This window comes from Drosophila persimilis, unplaced genomic scaffold (genome assembly GCF_003286085.1).
Source record: "Drosophila persimilis strain 14011-0111.01,24,50 unplaced genomic scaffold, DperRS2 tig00000652-arrow-arrow-pilon, whole genome shotgun sequence".
Taxonomy (NCBI): domain Eukaryota; kingdom Metazoa; phylum Arthropoda; class Insecta; order Diptera; family Drosophilidae; genus Drosophila; species Drosophila persimilis.
Window position 1 is genome coordinate 628,307 of NW_020825329.1, and position 15,492 is coordinate 643,798.

At 40.1% G+C, this 15,492-nt stretch overlaps 1 protein-coding gene across 2 annotated transcripts; it reads left to right on the forward strand.

The window, feature by feature from the left end:
- Positions 1 to 1,234: 1,234 nt before the first annotated feature.
- LOC6602555 (apolipophorins) lies at positions 1,235 to 14,422 on the forward strand. Of its 2 annotated transcripts, XM_026991102.1 has the most exons (8): positions 1,235 to 1,283; positions 1,442 to 1,541; positions 4,036 to 4,065; positions 4,129 to 11,300; positions 11,368 to 11,588; positions 11,649 to 13,767; positions 13,833 to 13,953; positions 14,010 to 14,422. In XM_026991102.1, exons 2-8 carry the CDS (start codon positions 1,466 to 1,468, stop codon positions 14,330 to 14,332), a joined length of 10,062 nt encoding a protein of 3,353 aa, XP_026846903.1. In that variant the 5' UTR covers positions 1,235 to 1,283; positions 1,442 to 1,465; the 3' UTR covers positions 14,333 to 14,422. The 2 variants fall into 2 exon arrangements, with proteins under 2 accessions (XP_026846903.1, XP_002027576.2); XM_002027540.2 differs by lacking the exon at positions 1,235 to 1,283 and having other exon boundaries at positions 1,431 to 1,541.
- The last annotated feature ends 1,070 nt before the right edge of the window (positions 14,423 to 15,492 follow it).

Here is a 15,492-nt window from a genome sequence, read left to right on the forward strand (position 1 = left end):
GTTGGATGTACGATATGTGTGTTTTCGAGGTGTTTGTACTTTCAAGCTTAACTGAACATTTTTTTCACAAATTTTCCAAGATTTTGATGCACCAGATAGAAGGTTATCAAAAAGAAAGATATTGTAGGTGAAATATAAATATACAAAATACACCATTCTAGAAGTAACATTTTTCCGAACTGTAATTTTTTCTGTCAGGTACAAACAGTCGGTCATTTTGCGGGCTTATCGAGCAGCATTTTGCTTTCAAGCAACTTTTAATTAAAGATTAAAGTTTCTTATCAGGCAATAACTGCAATTCATGTACATATGTACATACATACATCGCATAAAAACGATCCCAATCCAGACATATGCACGTACACTACTGAGAGTACTTTTCCAGTACATGTTGAAAAATATGTTTGTATATATAGTATAAACATACATAATATGTAAAATATACATATCTAGTATGTATATTACTGAAATAAATTTTAAATTAGATAAATTTAAAGTTTGTTTATATTAATTTTCCTTACAATACAATTGGTTTAATGTGATAACATAAAATCGAATCTTAAAAACTATTACGATCCTGTTACTAGTAGAAAGCCTAAATCTACATCATGAATGAGATGAGTCGAACATACATATCATTAATCCGTTTTTATAAAACAATAATATTGTTTCATCATTATTAGAGGAAAAAAGTACAATTATACAGCCTCCATTAATAAATATATACAACATATAAATATACATACAAATATACATATACATACCTACGCTCAATCTATTATCTTTATTGAAGATAGAACAAATGTAAAGGTACTTAGCGGGGTCGAATATGTCGAAGTCCGACTATTGTGAGATAATAGAAAGTACTCGTTTTCAGCCTGAGCTGATGATAAAGAATTTTTCTGTGCATGAGAGCATACATACATAGTATGTAGCTACATGAGACTGCTCGGGAAGGCAGGGGAGAATTACCCACAGAGATTACACAGAGAGCCCTCCAACAGTGCTCATCTTTCCTTTCTCTGTATGTACAAATGTACATATGTAAATATGTACATGCTATTCACTAAGCCTACTCATGTGAGCGTACGTGCATTATGTACATATGTAGCTCTCCGGATGTGTGAGCTCTCGATTTAGTGAGGTATTTAAAGTGAGTGTTGTCAAGAAATCCGGCTTAATTCGAAGTCAGTCGCCATCGGATCCGTATCGAAATCATTACGGTCGTGTCTACATGTGTTTATCAATTTAGAAAGAAAGTGCAAATTTTATTGGTGTTTAAGGTATTAAAGTGAGATTGTCAGCTCGAGCTGATTAAAATATTCTCGTATTGTGCTCTTATAAAAAAAGACAGTTACAAAAAATTGACAATTCGTATTATATAGTTTCGTCTCCACAATCGTATGTCAATTGTGCTCAGAGAAATTTCCACTTACTCTAGGAAAACCCTAAGGGGATCCGCACGATGGCCAGGACAACATATTTCTGGCGTTTCATCGCACTCCTTTTGGCTTTAATATTAACGGTAGCGGCAAAAGATGGTAAGTAACCTCAGGAAACCCTGAATCATGATGCAATTATACATGGTGGTCTCGTCGCCAAAATTCAGTCCCTTAACGTATGCTAGCAATAAGTGCGAGTGAAAGGCACATAGTATAGTGAGTGTAAGTGAGACGGCATATGTTGATGTTGATTAACCCTTAACAGGCCCGTGGGGTTTAAAATTTCCTACTATAATACAAAGAGGTGAAGTTTTTTTTATAGTTTTATTTTTAACAATTTTGAATTTGCAAGCCAAGGTTATTAATTCTAAAATAAATTCTAATTTTGAATTTTGAGAATTAAGATCTAAGTTTAACCAACTATCGTAATTGTCATTTTCAACATTTCCATTATTTGATAGCATTTCTGTATTTTTGGCTGAATAAAAAATAAGGATTATTAATAAATGATAATAATTAAAGAAAAACATAAAGCACAGAACATAACTACCATCAATCACGATCAAAACTTTTCTGAAACATAAAGCTAAACATTTGACAATTATTATTATTAAAATGAATTATTTGTTGATTGTTTGAATTTTGTCATACCTGTTATATATTTTCTTAATCTATACTTAAATTGAAGTGGCGTCGGATGGTCAAACTGTCCACCCCTCGATCGCATGGCACCAAAAAAATGTTCCACAATGTCTTGGTTAAGACGACTTGTTATTATAAATTCCATTTTATATTTTTCATGGATATAGCTATATAGTCCATTAAGGGATGCGTTATTTACAAGTATACCTTTTTGGAAAGGGAGCCTATTGGACTTGCCACATATCTCAGAAATTTTTTTCAAAATGTCTTGTTGGATTCAAGTTGTTTTCCATAAGCCTGAGCTGATGCAATGGAACTTGACGTGGACAGTTTTGAATTAAAAACGTCGAATTAAGAATTTTAAAGAGATCCGCATTCTCGACATTATACCCCAACGAATAGCAGGGTCTGATAGAGCTGGCGGTTGTATTCGAAAACAACTGCATTGCCAATTTTACCTTTTGTTTAGCAAGCGATCGAACATTGATGTGATTTTCGGTAATCTTAAACAATATTACCTCATCTGACTTAGCACAGTGACTGATTGTCTGTTGGATTGTCGTCTTAGTTAATTTTTTCCCGTTAATGACTAATCCGGAATCCACATAGTGGTTACGGACCAACTTAATCAGATGTGGTGTATCTGAAAAAACAAAAATGTTTAGTTCCTCGTCCGATGGATGGCTAAACCAGGTTTCTGCTAAAAAAAAAAAAAAAAAATTAAACTAAAATCACTTTTTTTATATTTCTTGTAACACACTTACTTTCTGATATACCAAGCTCTCTCCATAGTCTTTGGTTTCCAGGACCCAAATCAGAGACAATTGCCAGGATATCAGGATATCCTCTTTGGTGTAGTTTTTTTATAATGGTATACAGAGTATCCGAGTCCATTCGTACTCAAAAGCAGCAGTAACCTTCATTTCGTCGAAAGCCAAGACGCAAAGCTCGTCGGCCTCAACCATTTTTTTGTCGTTTTCCACCACTCTTTAATATTTTGATTTGATTATCCGTAAATTTTTCGTTAAGAGACTTTTCTAATTGGCGCGAGTCCTCAAGCTGTTGGCTTATGCGATGCATTTCCACCTTCATAGCAGAAATATTTTACCTCAGGCACTCATTTTTCTTGAACATTGCATGATTTATCATTTCGTCCCTACAGAGAAGTTGCATTATTATTTACATTTATTTATATATTTTTACACGGTAAACTTACTCTGTTTGCGTGCTCGCATTGACGAAACCTTCCTTTAAACTTTCTTCCTCTATTTCCGGAACGGCGTCATCAATCAATCTTCTCCTTTTATAAGTCTGCCCTTTGTTTGGTGCAGACTTCCACTGGGAAGCTTTGAAGTGACTATCGCAAATTTTAAAATTAGCGCCAAGGCTGCACCCGAGGCTTTGCTCTCACAACTTCCGCTTCACTGCACATTTCGGCTTTGCTCCCACAACTTCCGCTTCACTGCACATTTCGGAACATGAATAAATTTTACTCCCGGAACATGAATATATACATATACTTTATGGGGTCAAAAACACTTCCTTCTGGGTATTAAAATCGTCTAAGCTTAGGAAATAGCCCGTTTTTTCCAAATAAATTAGCTCCATCAGTGTAGTTGCTGTTATTTTCTCAAAAGATGATATTAAACAGTAGGTTGGAATTATAACCTATCGGAATTTTGTATGTATGATAGCCAAATACTAAGTGACTCTTTCCTAGAGGGTCTATAGGCGCCTTAACTAGAGAGGGTAGGGTAATGTGAATCGTCAAACAAATAACTGACATTTTACGGGGTAAATACAACAAATTTATGTGATGACCTAAAGGTCTACTCTTATAGTCTCTAATATTTTATAGATGATAGATAATGGCAAGTGACGTATATTCTTTGCGAAATTTGTCCTTGATATTTACATAACTAATGAAACCCATGTATGCTTAAAATTACAGGTAACGGTTGCAAAAAAGGATGCCCAAAATGTAAGCAGTTTTCTTTAGAATTGGAAATATATATTTAACTGTTTTCTTGATCATTTTTTATAGCTGACAGTGGCCTGTTGAAGTATATACCCGGCAATTACTATGAATATGCTTTCGATAGCATTTTAACGATTGGATTAAGTTCCGGTGCTGTTAGTGAAGCCGATGACACCAGCCTCAAGGTGACAGGTTCGGCTAAAGTATTCGCTGAGGGAAACTGTGGGTACACGCTGCAGGTGGGCTCTGTGAAAGTTACCAACACCAAGGAGTCTGTGGAAAAAAAAATTCTGAATAACATTCAAAAGCCAGTTCACTTCACCCTCGTTAGTGGCCAGCTGGAACCGGAAATTTGTTCAGACTCCAATGACGCAGCTTACTCTCTGAACATTAAGCGAGCCATTATTTCACTACTGCAATCGGGAACCGATTCAGATCATGAAATTGATGTATTTGGCCAGTGCCAAACGCACACATCTTCTTCCAAAGCCGGTAATGCGGAAGTTATCACAAAGGTGCGCAATCTGAACAACTGCGCCTACCGTGAGCAGATAAATAGCGGACTGGTCTCGGGAGTTGTCAATGAGAAAGCTGGCATCACATCCAGCTTGCTTCTGGAGGCAAATTACATTAAGGAATTGAAGATTGGAGGAGGCGTTATAGAAAATGTACAACTGGTTGAGACATATAGATTTATTGGCTCTGCCAGAGGAAACTCTGAAATCAGTGCCAAGGCTATCACCAGCCTTAAACTGAAAAATCCTGCAGGTACAAAGGCTAATGCACCGGCGACAGGGGCCACTGCCAGAAGCTTACTATTCCAAAAACCCGAAACATATACATCCAAGAACATTAACTCTCTAAAAACTATACTATCTGATCTTGTCGACTCAACCACCGAATATGTGAAAAAGGACAGTGCCAAAAAGTTTGTTGAGTTTATTCGATTGCTCCGACAATCGGACAGTGACACCCTGCTAGAGCTTGGCGCATTTCCCCACCCAAACAAGGTATTGGCTCGCAAGGTTTACCTAGATGGACTTTTCCGCACAAATACCGCCGAGTCAGCTGTGGCGATTCTTAAACAGCTCTCAAAATTGGGTGATAAGGAGCAAGTTATAGCTATACTATCACTAAACTTAGTGGAGTCTGTTGACAAAAATACGCTTAATCAAGCTGCTTCTCAATTGTCACCCAGTGCGCATAAGGAGCTGTACCTATCAGTTGGTAGTTTGGTTGCTAAATACTGTGCCCAACATGGCTGCCAGGCAGGAGAAATTGACCTTATATCCAAAAAGTTTACCGATAGTCTTAAGCAGTGCAAGCCAAACACCAAAAAGGAAGAGGAACGCATTGTATACATTTTAAAAGGCATTGGTAATGCGCAAGCCTTGGCCGGCACTACTGCGGCCGCTCTAAGTGAGTGCGCCTCTACAGGGCGATCGAATCGTATTCGTGTTGCAGCTTTGCAAGCCTTTTCAGCAGTCACCTGCGACCCGACGCTTCAAAAAAAATCCTTGGAACTACTAAAAGACCACAATGAGGATTCAGAGCTGCGCATTGAAGCCTACCTGTCAGCAATATCGTGCCCTAATGCTGAAGTAGCTAACGAAGTATCGCAAGTTGTGAACTCCGAAAATGTGTATCAAGTCGGTGGCTTTATTTCATCCAGTTTAAAGGCGATTCGAGATTCCACAGATCCCACACGGGAGCAACAAAAATACCATTTGGCCAACATTCGTGTGACTAAGAAATTTCCGAGGAACTACAGGCGATACAGTTTTAACAATGAGCTTTCCTACAAACTGGATGCACTAGGCTTGAGCGCTAGTTCAGACTACAAGCTAATATATTCCCAGAATGGATTCCTTCCTCGCTCATCCCGCATAAATGTAACCACTGAAATCTTTGGAACCAGTTTCAACGTGTTCGAGGCGAGCGTGCGCCAAGAAAATTTAGAAAACATTTTGGAGTACTATTTAGGACCCAAGGGTTTGCTTAACAAAGACTTTGACGAAATTGTAAAGCTCATTGAAGTTACCGGAGCTGGAGCAGGAGCTGGAGGTCGTGCCAGGCGCTCAATTGCCGATGATGCTGCTAAGACTTCGAAAAAATATAAAACATATGGCAGTAAAAATAAGCAAGATCTTAATTTAGATTTATCACTGAAACTTTTCGGATCGGAGCTGGCGTTCCTAAGTTTAGGCGACAACATGCCAAGTACAATGGATGATATCATAAGGCACTTCTCTGAGGCATTTGATAAGGCCAAGAATGACTTATCTTCCTTCGAAAAACAATTTGCTAGTCACCACCTATTCCTCGATACAGAGTTTTCGTACCCAACCGGCGTAGGCGTGCCTCTTGAACTTACAGCTCAAGGTTTCGCTGCTAACAAAATTGACTTCGCCGTCAATATTGATGTAAATGCAATTTTGGAGCAAAACTGGCAGAGAGTCAAATACCGTCTGAAATTTGTACCAAGTATTGATGTTAATGTGAATGTTCAAATAGGGTTCAATGCGCAAGTACTATCCACTGGACTTCGCGTTGCGTCTACAGCACACTCAGCTACTGGAAATGATGTTACAGTAGCCCTTATTAACGACGGCGAGGGTTTTAATGTTGATGTTGAGCTGCCAAGGGAGAAACTAGAAATAATTGATGTCAAAATAAACACTGAATTCTTTGTAGCAGAACAAGACAAGCAAAAGTCAGTTGCATTGAAGGCTACCAAAACAAATAAGAACTCACAGCCCAGTGAACTATGCTTTAATCAATTGGAAATCGTTGGCTTTAATGTGTGCATCGAAAGCTCCACTAGCCTCAGCGAAATCCAAGCTGGATCCTCTAGCCGTTCCGGAAGGGGTCAGACCTTAATTGACCAATTCTATTTATCACGACCGTTTAGTTTCGGAATCTATTTAACGACAGAGCGGAAATTTAATTTTAAGGGTTTGCACTCAGTACAGCCATCCGGTAGCCAGCAGTGGAAACTGGACTACAGCACTCCAGGCTCCAAAGTTTCCCACGATACCAGCGTATCCTTCGAGCTTGGATCGAAGCCACGCATATATGGGCGGTTATCTTTTGATAATTCTCAATACCACTTTGGAATAGAAACAGGAATAACCAATGACAATAAAGAATTGGTGGTCTACGGACAGTACGAGCAGGATAAGGACATAAAAAAAAGTAAAATCGGGTTTAGCAAGAGCGGAAACGAATACAAGCCTTTGATTGAAATACAAGACAAGAATGGCGTCACGAACAGCATTAACGGATACCAGGCAGAGGGAAAAATTGTCGTTCAAAAAACCAGTGACAAACAAGCTCGGTATAACTTTGAAAACTTCCAAGTATCAAATACAAATAACGAACGCATTATTCTAAACGGCTGGACTGATGTCGGCCCAAGCTCAGTTAATGGAGAACTTCACATCGCTTCCGCACAGCAGTCATACCTAGTAAAGGGTAATTTCAAACTGGAAAATGGTTTGTATGCTGCGGGACTTTTCGTAAACGATGAACACTCTCCTGAAAATGTATTTGGTAGCTCCGCACAATTGACAGTAAAGGATCATTCTTATGCCCTTACAGTAACTGGCAAAGCCGCAGCGTGGAGCATTGATAGTGATACCGGTTTTGAGTTCGAAAAAGTTGACAACTCTAATTCCGTACGAACTGGTACATTTTCGCAGAATCTATTAGTTCAGCACAAAAATAAGCCAGTGAGTTCACTGAGCGTAAAGTCCACTTTTGACGTGAATAAATTTGATTTCGCTGCAGAAGTCACCGGTGACCAAAAGGTAGGATCGGTGACCATCAAATATCAGAGCAACCAGCGATCGGTTAACGATTACGCCCTGGAGGTAAATGGAAAGCTGAACAAGCACTCCGTTGATCTTTTATCGAAGTGCGATTTGAACGGAAACCATTATATTGTGGACAATATTATTACTACTAGTTGGGGTACTTCTCTGACTGCGAAGGGTGAACTAGGCCAACGCTACACTCCCCAAGATGTTCGCATCGATCTTCAAGGTAACGTTCAATTCAGTGGAAAGGACAAGCCGACTCAATGGACACTCAAGGTAATCGGTACGCCAGATAAAACAAACAGCGAGTTCCGGGTTAGTCGAGAAGCCGCAGAGCTCCTCAAATTGACCTCTGAGTCCCAACATCCTCAGGACAAAGTATCTGCAGCAAAGGTCAATCTTATTGTAAGGAATCTCTTGACCGCCAAAAGCGAGTTTAAGATAGCCAAAAATGGCAAGGGGGAGCTATCAGCCACTATTGAGTCCCAAAAAAGTGAACCCAAGCACAAACTGGAGCTAGAGTCCAAGTTCCATATACAAGCTCCTAAGTACGATATCGACACTAGCTTTACACTCGATGGAGACAAGAAAGTACACTTCAAATCGGAAAATAACCTGGATAAGGTAAAGTTCTCCACTAAAAATTCTGCGGAAGCGAGCGACAAGAAACTCGTCTTTGAGGCCAATGGAAATCTGAAGGGTGACTGGCGAACAAATGGTGAAGTTCAAGGTACCTTTGCCTTGACTACTCCCGATGGTCGAGTTGTCGACGGTAGCATCCATCGTAAAGTGACCGCCAACGTTAAGACAGGAATAACCCAAGGAACCATGGACGCCCAGATTAATGACCAGCCGTCTGGCAGCAGTAATAAACGTTCGGTGACACTAAAGGGAAAGCTGGATCGACTGAACATCCGGACTAAAGAATTTTCTGCTAATAGCCAAATTGCTTACACATCGTTGGATGGACAAAAGTCGGAACTGAGCTATAAGATCAAGCAACAACCCAAGGGCGATGGCAAGAGCTTTGACCTAATTATTTCTGCAAACGGTAATCCACTCAGCCAACCCATAGAGATCTCTGTTGTTGCGGATGAGTACAGTACTCAGCACGCTACTGGACGCATTGATGGTAAATATGGCGAGCTTCTGTCGGCTAATCTGAACGGTAATTATAATTGTGCACAGAACAATGTACCAGCCACATATGAGTTCCAGGCTAACATTCAAGTACCAAAATCCAACCTGAAGTCAGTGACCATTAACAGCCATGGAAGGCTGTTAAGGCCAGCAGCCACTAATGGTCCCTTCAATGTTGAGTTCTTCGTAGATGCGAAGACGGGTGACGGACAATTCGCTCGAGTCAACAGCGACTGGAAGGGCACCCCACAAGAAGGAAGTTACGACTTCGAGGCACAAAGTAACAACATGGCCTCGCCCCTAAAATTGAATGGTAACTACCATCGTGAACAATCTGGCAGCTTGAAGGATAGCGATGCAAGCGGCAAGCAAAAGTACGGATTCAATGCACTATATGGAGACAAGTACTTAAAAACCGATGCTGCCCTTACCTACAACTCTGAGACAGCAACGCTAGCTTATACGTTAGATTCGAGCTACGAAGCTGCTAAGAACATCGAAATAAACATACGTAGTCAGAAGTCTGTAGAGGATTCCTACGTTGTGGCCGTGCAAGCAAAGCAGGCAGAGAAATCCTATGGATTAGACATGAAATTATATCGGTCGGCGCACAAGAAAGGAGTTGATATTCGTGTTGACTTGTCGAATGGGCCGCCCATTATTCTAACAAGCATAGTGGAAGTTTTGGGCGAGCGAAAGGGAAAAGTGAGTCTGGAAATAGAAAACTTAGTCGATCTAGACTTTAAATTAAACAGCGAAGCTTCATACGTTAACGTCGACGACTTTTATATTGTTGGGAGCTGGAGGTCCAAGAAGTTAAAACTTGACGACTACGAATTGGATGTACGAGCCCAGGGGAAAAGCATTAAAGCACAACTGAAAAATATACAAGGACTGGTATTTTTAGGCACAGCCACCTATGCCCTTAAAAAGGAACAGAGCAAGGCCATCATTGAGGGCCAAGGCCAGGTTCAGTATCAAGGAAAATCACATTCTGGAAATTTCAAGCTGACCCGCCAGCACTTTGACTTAAACAATGATAAGGAAATTGGGTTTTCTTACACCTTCAATGGTAATTTTGGACCCAAAAATGGCGTGTCTACGCTGAAGATAACCAACAAGGAATTTAACACAAAGTTCTCTCTATGCGAGGAAAAGAAACAGTGCGCAAATGTTCAACTTCAGTCTATTGTAAACATAGAGGATCAGCAAGTGGATTCTGTACAACACTCCACCCTTGTTCTGGTTGATCTACGTGAGTTGGGCTACCCATATGAGTTTGAGTTAAAGTCACAAAACACACGGCAAGGATTCAAGTACCAATATCATCTAGACAGTTTTATTATTTCGGGAAATAATCTGAAGTACCAACTAACCGCAAACGTCCAACCCACATCGTCCACCGTCAAGCTATCACTTCCCAAGCGCCAGATATTGCTTGAAACCTTACGAAAAATTCCTGAAGGTAGCATTTTTGGTCATTACGAACAATCGGCAGCATTCTACATCGATAAGCTGCAACGTCCCGAGGAAGTTGTTCGAGTTTCAGCTATTCTAGACATATCGGGGGTCGAGCACGTCGCCCTTAATGCCAAGGGTCAGCTTCAAGTTGAACATCCCACTATTCGTCCACTCAGTATATCGGGACACGCTGATGCTAATCGCGAGCAGCAAATAGCTAATGGCGAACTCATATTTGATATCTTCCACTTGCCAGAACAAAAGATCATTGTATCCAGTGTCATAAAGAATACTCGAGCGCAACAAGGTTTCAACATTACAACCACACAACAGGTTAAGTCCAGTGGACTGAAGTTCCAGTATGACCTAAATGGTCACACTGCCGTCAACACCGAGGCCCAAGAGTTTAGTTTTGGAGTAGACCTTCAAAGCGGCAACGGTGATGTAAAGGCGGGGGCATATGCATTTGCCAATAAAGAAAAACTAGAGATATCTTTGGACGCATTAAACGAGCAAATTCTTCGAATCGTTGGCGACTTCAACAAGCAAAAACGTACTGCCAAATTCAACTCTAAGCTTCAAGTTTTTGATAAAGTACCAATTGAAATTGTAAGCGAGCTCCAGCCTTCGTTTGCTAAAGTTTCTCTGAAAAGCCAAGATCTAATTGATGCAAATACAGAAATAAAATTGGGAAAGGAGCTTAAATTCGATATTTCTGGTCGTGGAAAACCGCTTTTTAATGGACGAGTAGCTTTAGACGCTTCAAACTTCCTTCAAACCACTTACAAGTCCAATGATGATGATGTGAAAGCCTTTTTGGTAAGAACCTGTTTATTTATGCATACGAATATATTTATATTTTATAATGAATAATTATTCAATACAGCTGATTGTTGAAGCGGAAGTAAAAAAGCACACAAAAGATATTACGGAAAAGCTAAAGCAGCGCTTCGAAAAATTAAGACAAGAATCGGAACAGATTGTAAAAATTGCGAAGGAAGCGCATCCAGATTTCTCGAAACTGAAGACTAAAATTGACGACAATCTAAAAGCAATTATTCAAGAGCTGGAAACCGATCCCTCCTTAGCACCTATCATAGATGGCATGTAAGTTCTATACAGAACAAGCGCCTGATAAAAGTAATTAATTATTGCAATTTTTTCCAGCCGCACCATATTTAAAAAAATCGCGACCATTACTGATGAGTTGGCCAAGACAACATCAGAGTTGTACGAGAAGGTTCAGAAGTCATTAACTGAGATTTATGAAAAGTTGCAGGCTCTTTGGAATGACTCACTTTCGAAAGCTTGGGAAGACTTTGTAGTAACTGCCACTGAATTGATTGGTCAATTGCGAGTTGAGATAATCAATGTTTACACGAAAGCATTCCAGGATCTTCTGGATCTCCTTGAAAAGTATGGACCAGCCCTGAAAAATTATGGCAAAGCTGTCTCCGAATTCCTGAAACCAATCAACGAGGCAGCTCAAGAATTAACCAAGGTGCTCGTGCATGCGACCGAAGAAATCGTTGAAGAACTTAAACAGTATGCTTCGAAACTTCCCACGTTCGAAAGCATACGCACCGAGTTCAGTGAAAAAATCAAAACTTTGAAACTGGTCGAAAAGACTTTGGAGCTCGTTAACAATCTGTTTGATCAGTTGCACATCTTACCACAAACACAAGAAACTTCAGAATTTTTGCAGAAGTTGCACGATTATTTGGAGGCGAAACTAAAACAAAAATCTGTTAATGATGAAAAGTTGCTAGATGAACTAAGCAAACTTTTAATTAAAGCCATCCGCTCAATTTGGGCCTCGATCGAAAGCAGCGCTCCAGGTGCTGCCGCTCCAGTGGTTGATGTGCAGACATGGTTTGCTTCACTTCCTCACTCCGTAGACACGCTATTTAAGCTTCCAGCCTTACTCTCATTCCGCTCCAGTTCCATAAACTATTTACTAAATGAAAACTGGGAACATGTATTTACAAAAGACTTACTAAAATCATGGGTCTTCTTCAATGACTTTGAATTACGTGGCCATGTCGTGGATGGGCAGCACTTGTTTACCTTCGATGGACAACATTATATGTACCCTGGTAACTGCAAATATATATTGGCTCAGGACAGTGTGGACAATAATTTCACCGTCATTGGCCAGCTTACGAATGGAAAACTTAAGGGTATAACAGTTGTTGATCGGGATGGAAACTATATCGAAGTCGCTGATACTGTTGCCCTAAAGGTAAATGGTAAGGCAGTAGAATACCCGCAACATTTTCCCGGAATTCACGTATGGCGCCGATTCTATACTATACACCTATATTCTGAATATGGCGTCAACGTTGTGTGCACTACTGACCTAAAGGTTTGCCACGTTAACGTGAACGGTTTCTATACAGGAAAAACACGAGGTCTGCTTGGCAATGGGAACGCTGAGCCATACGATGACTACCTGCAAGTTGATGGTACCCTAGCAGCCAACTCCGCTCTGTTGGGCAACGATTATGGCGTTGGAAAATGTGCAGCTGTTGCATTCAACAATGAACAAATAGATAGCCAAAGACGTGATGAAATATGTGATGAGATATTCGGAATAGAGTCTCCTTTGGCGCTCAATTATTTGACACTAGACTCTAAGCCATACCGCAGGGCATGCGATATTGCTCTTGAGAAAGTTGTCGAAAAGGAAAAGGAGGCAGCTGCGTGCACATTTGCTTTGGCATACGGCTCCGCCATCAAACAGATTAACAAGTGGGTATTGTTGCCACCACGCTGCCTCAAGTGTGCTGGTGCACCTGGCCAACGCGAACTCGCTGATGAGTTCACAGTCAAGTTACCAAATACCAAGGCTGACCTCGTGTTTGTCGTTGACATCAATGTAACGCCCGCAGTTCTAGGCAGTCTTATATCACCAGCAATCACCGAGATTCGCGAGTCACTCAAGAGCCGCGGCTTTACAGATGTGCAAATTGGCGTTATTATATTTGACGAATCAAAACGATACCCAGCTTTGCTCACAAGTGATAGCGGAAAAATTAACTACAAGGGAAATGTTGCAAATGTTCAGCTAAACGGACCTAAACGATTCTGTGACAATTGTGTGGAGCAAATAATTACCGAGAAGAAAGTTCTTGACATTTACAATGCGCTAGAGCGTCTGGTGAAAGGTCTTGTTCCCCAGTCGGATGAAAAGGCCTTCCATCTGGCCCTAGACTATCCCTTCCGAGCTGGCGCTGCAAAGAGCATTATTGGAGTGCGCAGTGACTCACTAGAATATAAAAATTGGGTAAGCATTGTTTTTCTTCATTTTGAAATACATTAATAGAAACATGTATACTTTTTTGCCAATAGTGGAAGTTTGTACGAGCTCAAATTACTGAAGGCGTTACTAAGTTTGATGGTGCCCTTCTCCATCTCATAGCACCAGTAAAGGCGCTTTCATTGGATGGAGTTCCAGCCGAAAAATTAGTTGGTAAATATATAAAAGTTACCTGACCTTAACACATATTTACAAAATGTTTATTACAGGCTTTAATTCTCGCTTAATTGCCACTTTAGATGGTAAAGATAACAAGAAGCGTACCAAACTCCAATTTGAAAGTGACATGGGTATTGATTTTGTTCTCAACAACGGAGGATGGGTGTTTGCCACTCAAAACTTTGACAATTTAAAGGCACCAGAGCAAAGGAAATTCCTGAACCAAATTACATCGTCTATCGCAGATACTCTCTTCAAGACCGAGGTCGTTAGTGATTGCCGCTGCCTTCCGGTTCATGGACTACACGGCCAGCATAAATGTATCATCAAATCGTCAAGCTTTATCCCGAATAAGAAGCCAAAGGCCGCATAAAACGTCGATTTCGCGTTCGCCCATAAATACGTTTATAATTTTTACGTAAACTATAGAATGTAAATAAAAAAATAAGTTATTAAAAATGTACTCAAGAAGGATTTTATTTTCAATGAAAGGAAAGGTATAAAAGAGAAGTACTTGATTAACTAAAACTAGTTTTATGGATCCATTTCTTGCTTAAGGGATCATTTTGGAAATTTCATAGCCAATGAATTAATTTTAGAATGAACGCTGTTCTTAAAAGTCAAACAGCTTTATATACATATCATTAATAGGCTATTCCCACTGACGACCATCCACCATCCATTTCGAGGACTATCCGAAAGGTTTAGCTGTTCCAAAAATTTCCCAGATATACCACCATCCATCTTGTCTGTTCCTACGCCGCACGTTTCTATGCGATAGTTAGCCGATGGTTTTCAAGTGCAAACCTAAAAAGCAATGCATTGCATAGCATCACTAACCATACAGTATACTGTAGTAGTGGTCAAGCAGCCAGTGTTGCGGCCCAAATGAAATTACTTTGTTGTCGTTTGTTATTTGCAATGCCCACTGTAAAAATCATTTGTTATCGCATATGCTTACGCACGGCAGCGAAATCGTTCGTCTCTTTATATCGCCACTATCAATCCTTCGTTCTCGGTTTAGCAGACCCAGCAGCTCTAACGTTCTCAGTCTATCGAACTCTCTCGCTCGCGTCTAAGCCTGCTGCATAGCGCCCGGCAATTTGGCCGATCTTGCATTTTAATCTTGAGCTAATCGTCGCAGCTATCAGATCAACATACCCACTTCGATCGTTTACCCACTTACTTACATATGTTTATACGCAATAAGTCGGTTTACATATGCCAATAAATTGTGACTGTTGTTTAAACTCCCGACATTCATTTAATTTAAAACTCGCAACAGTTATTAAAAACGCTTAATAGCTTAACAGCTATCTTAACGAAATTGTTCAGCTTCTGGTCTTCTTATTGATACCCAGAATATGTATCAGGATAGAGATATATATTCAGGAATCTAATTAAATGCACAAATAGGTAAAAAACATGTCCATACGAAAAAAGTCGTTATCTTGGGTTTTAAAACAGCGTTGAACAGAGAATTTTAACATCAATTAAAGGAAACATTGTGACGCCCAGCGCCAGGAAAACCAA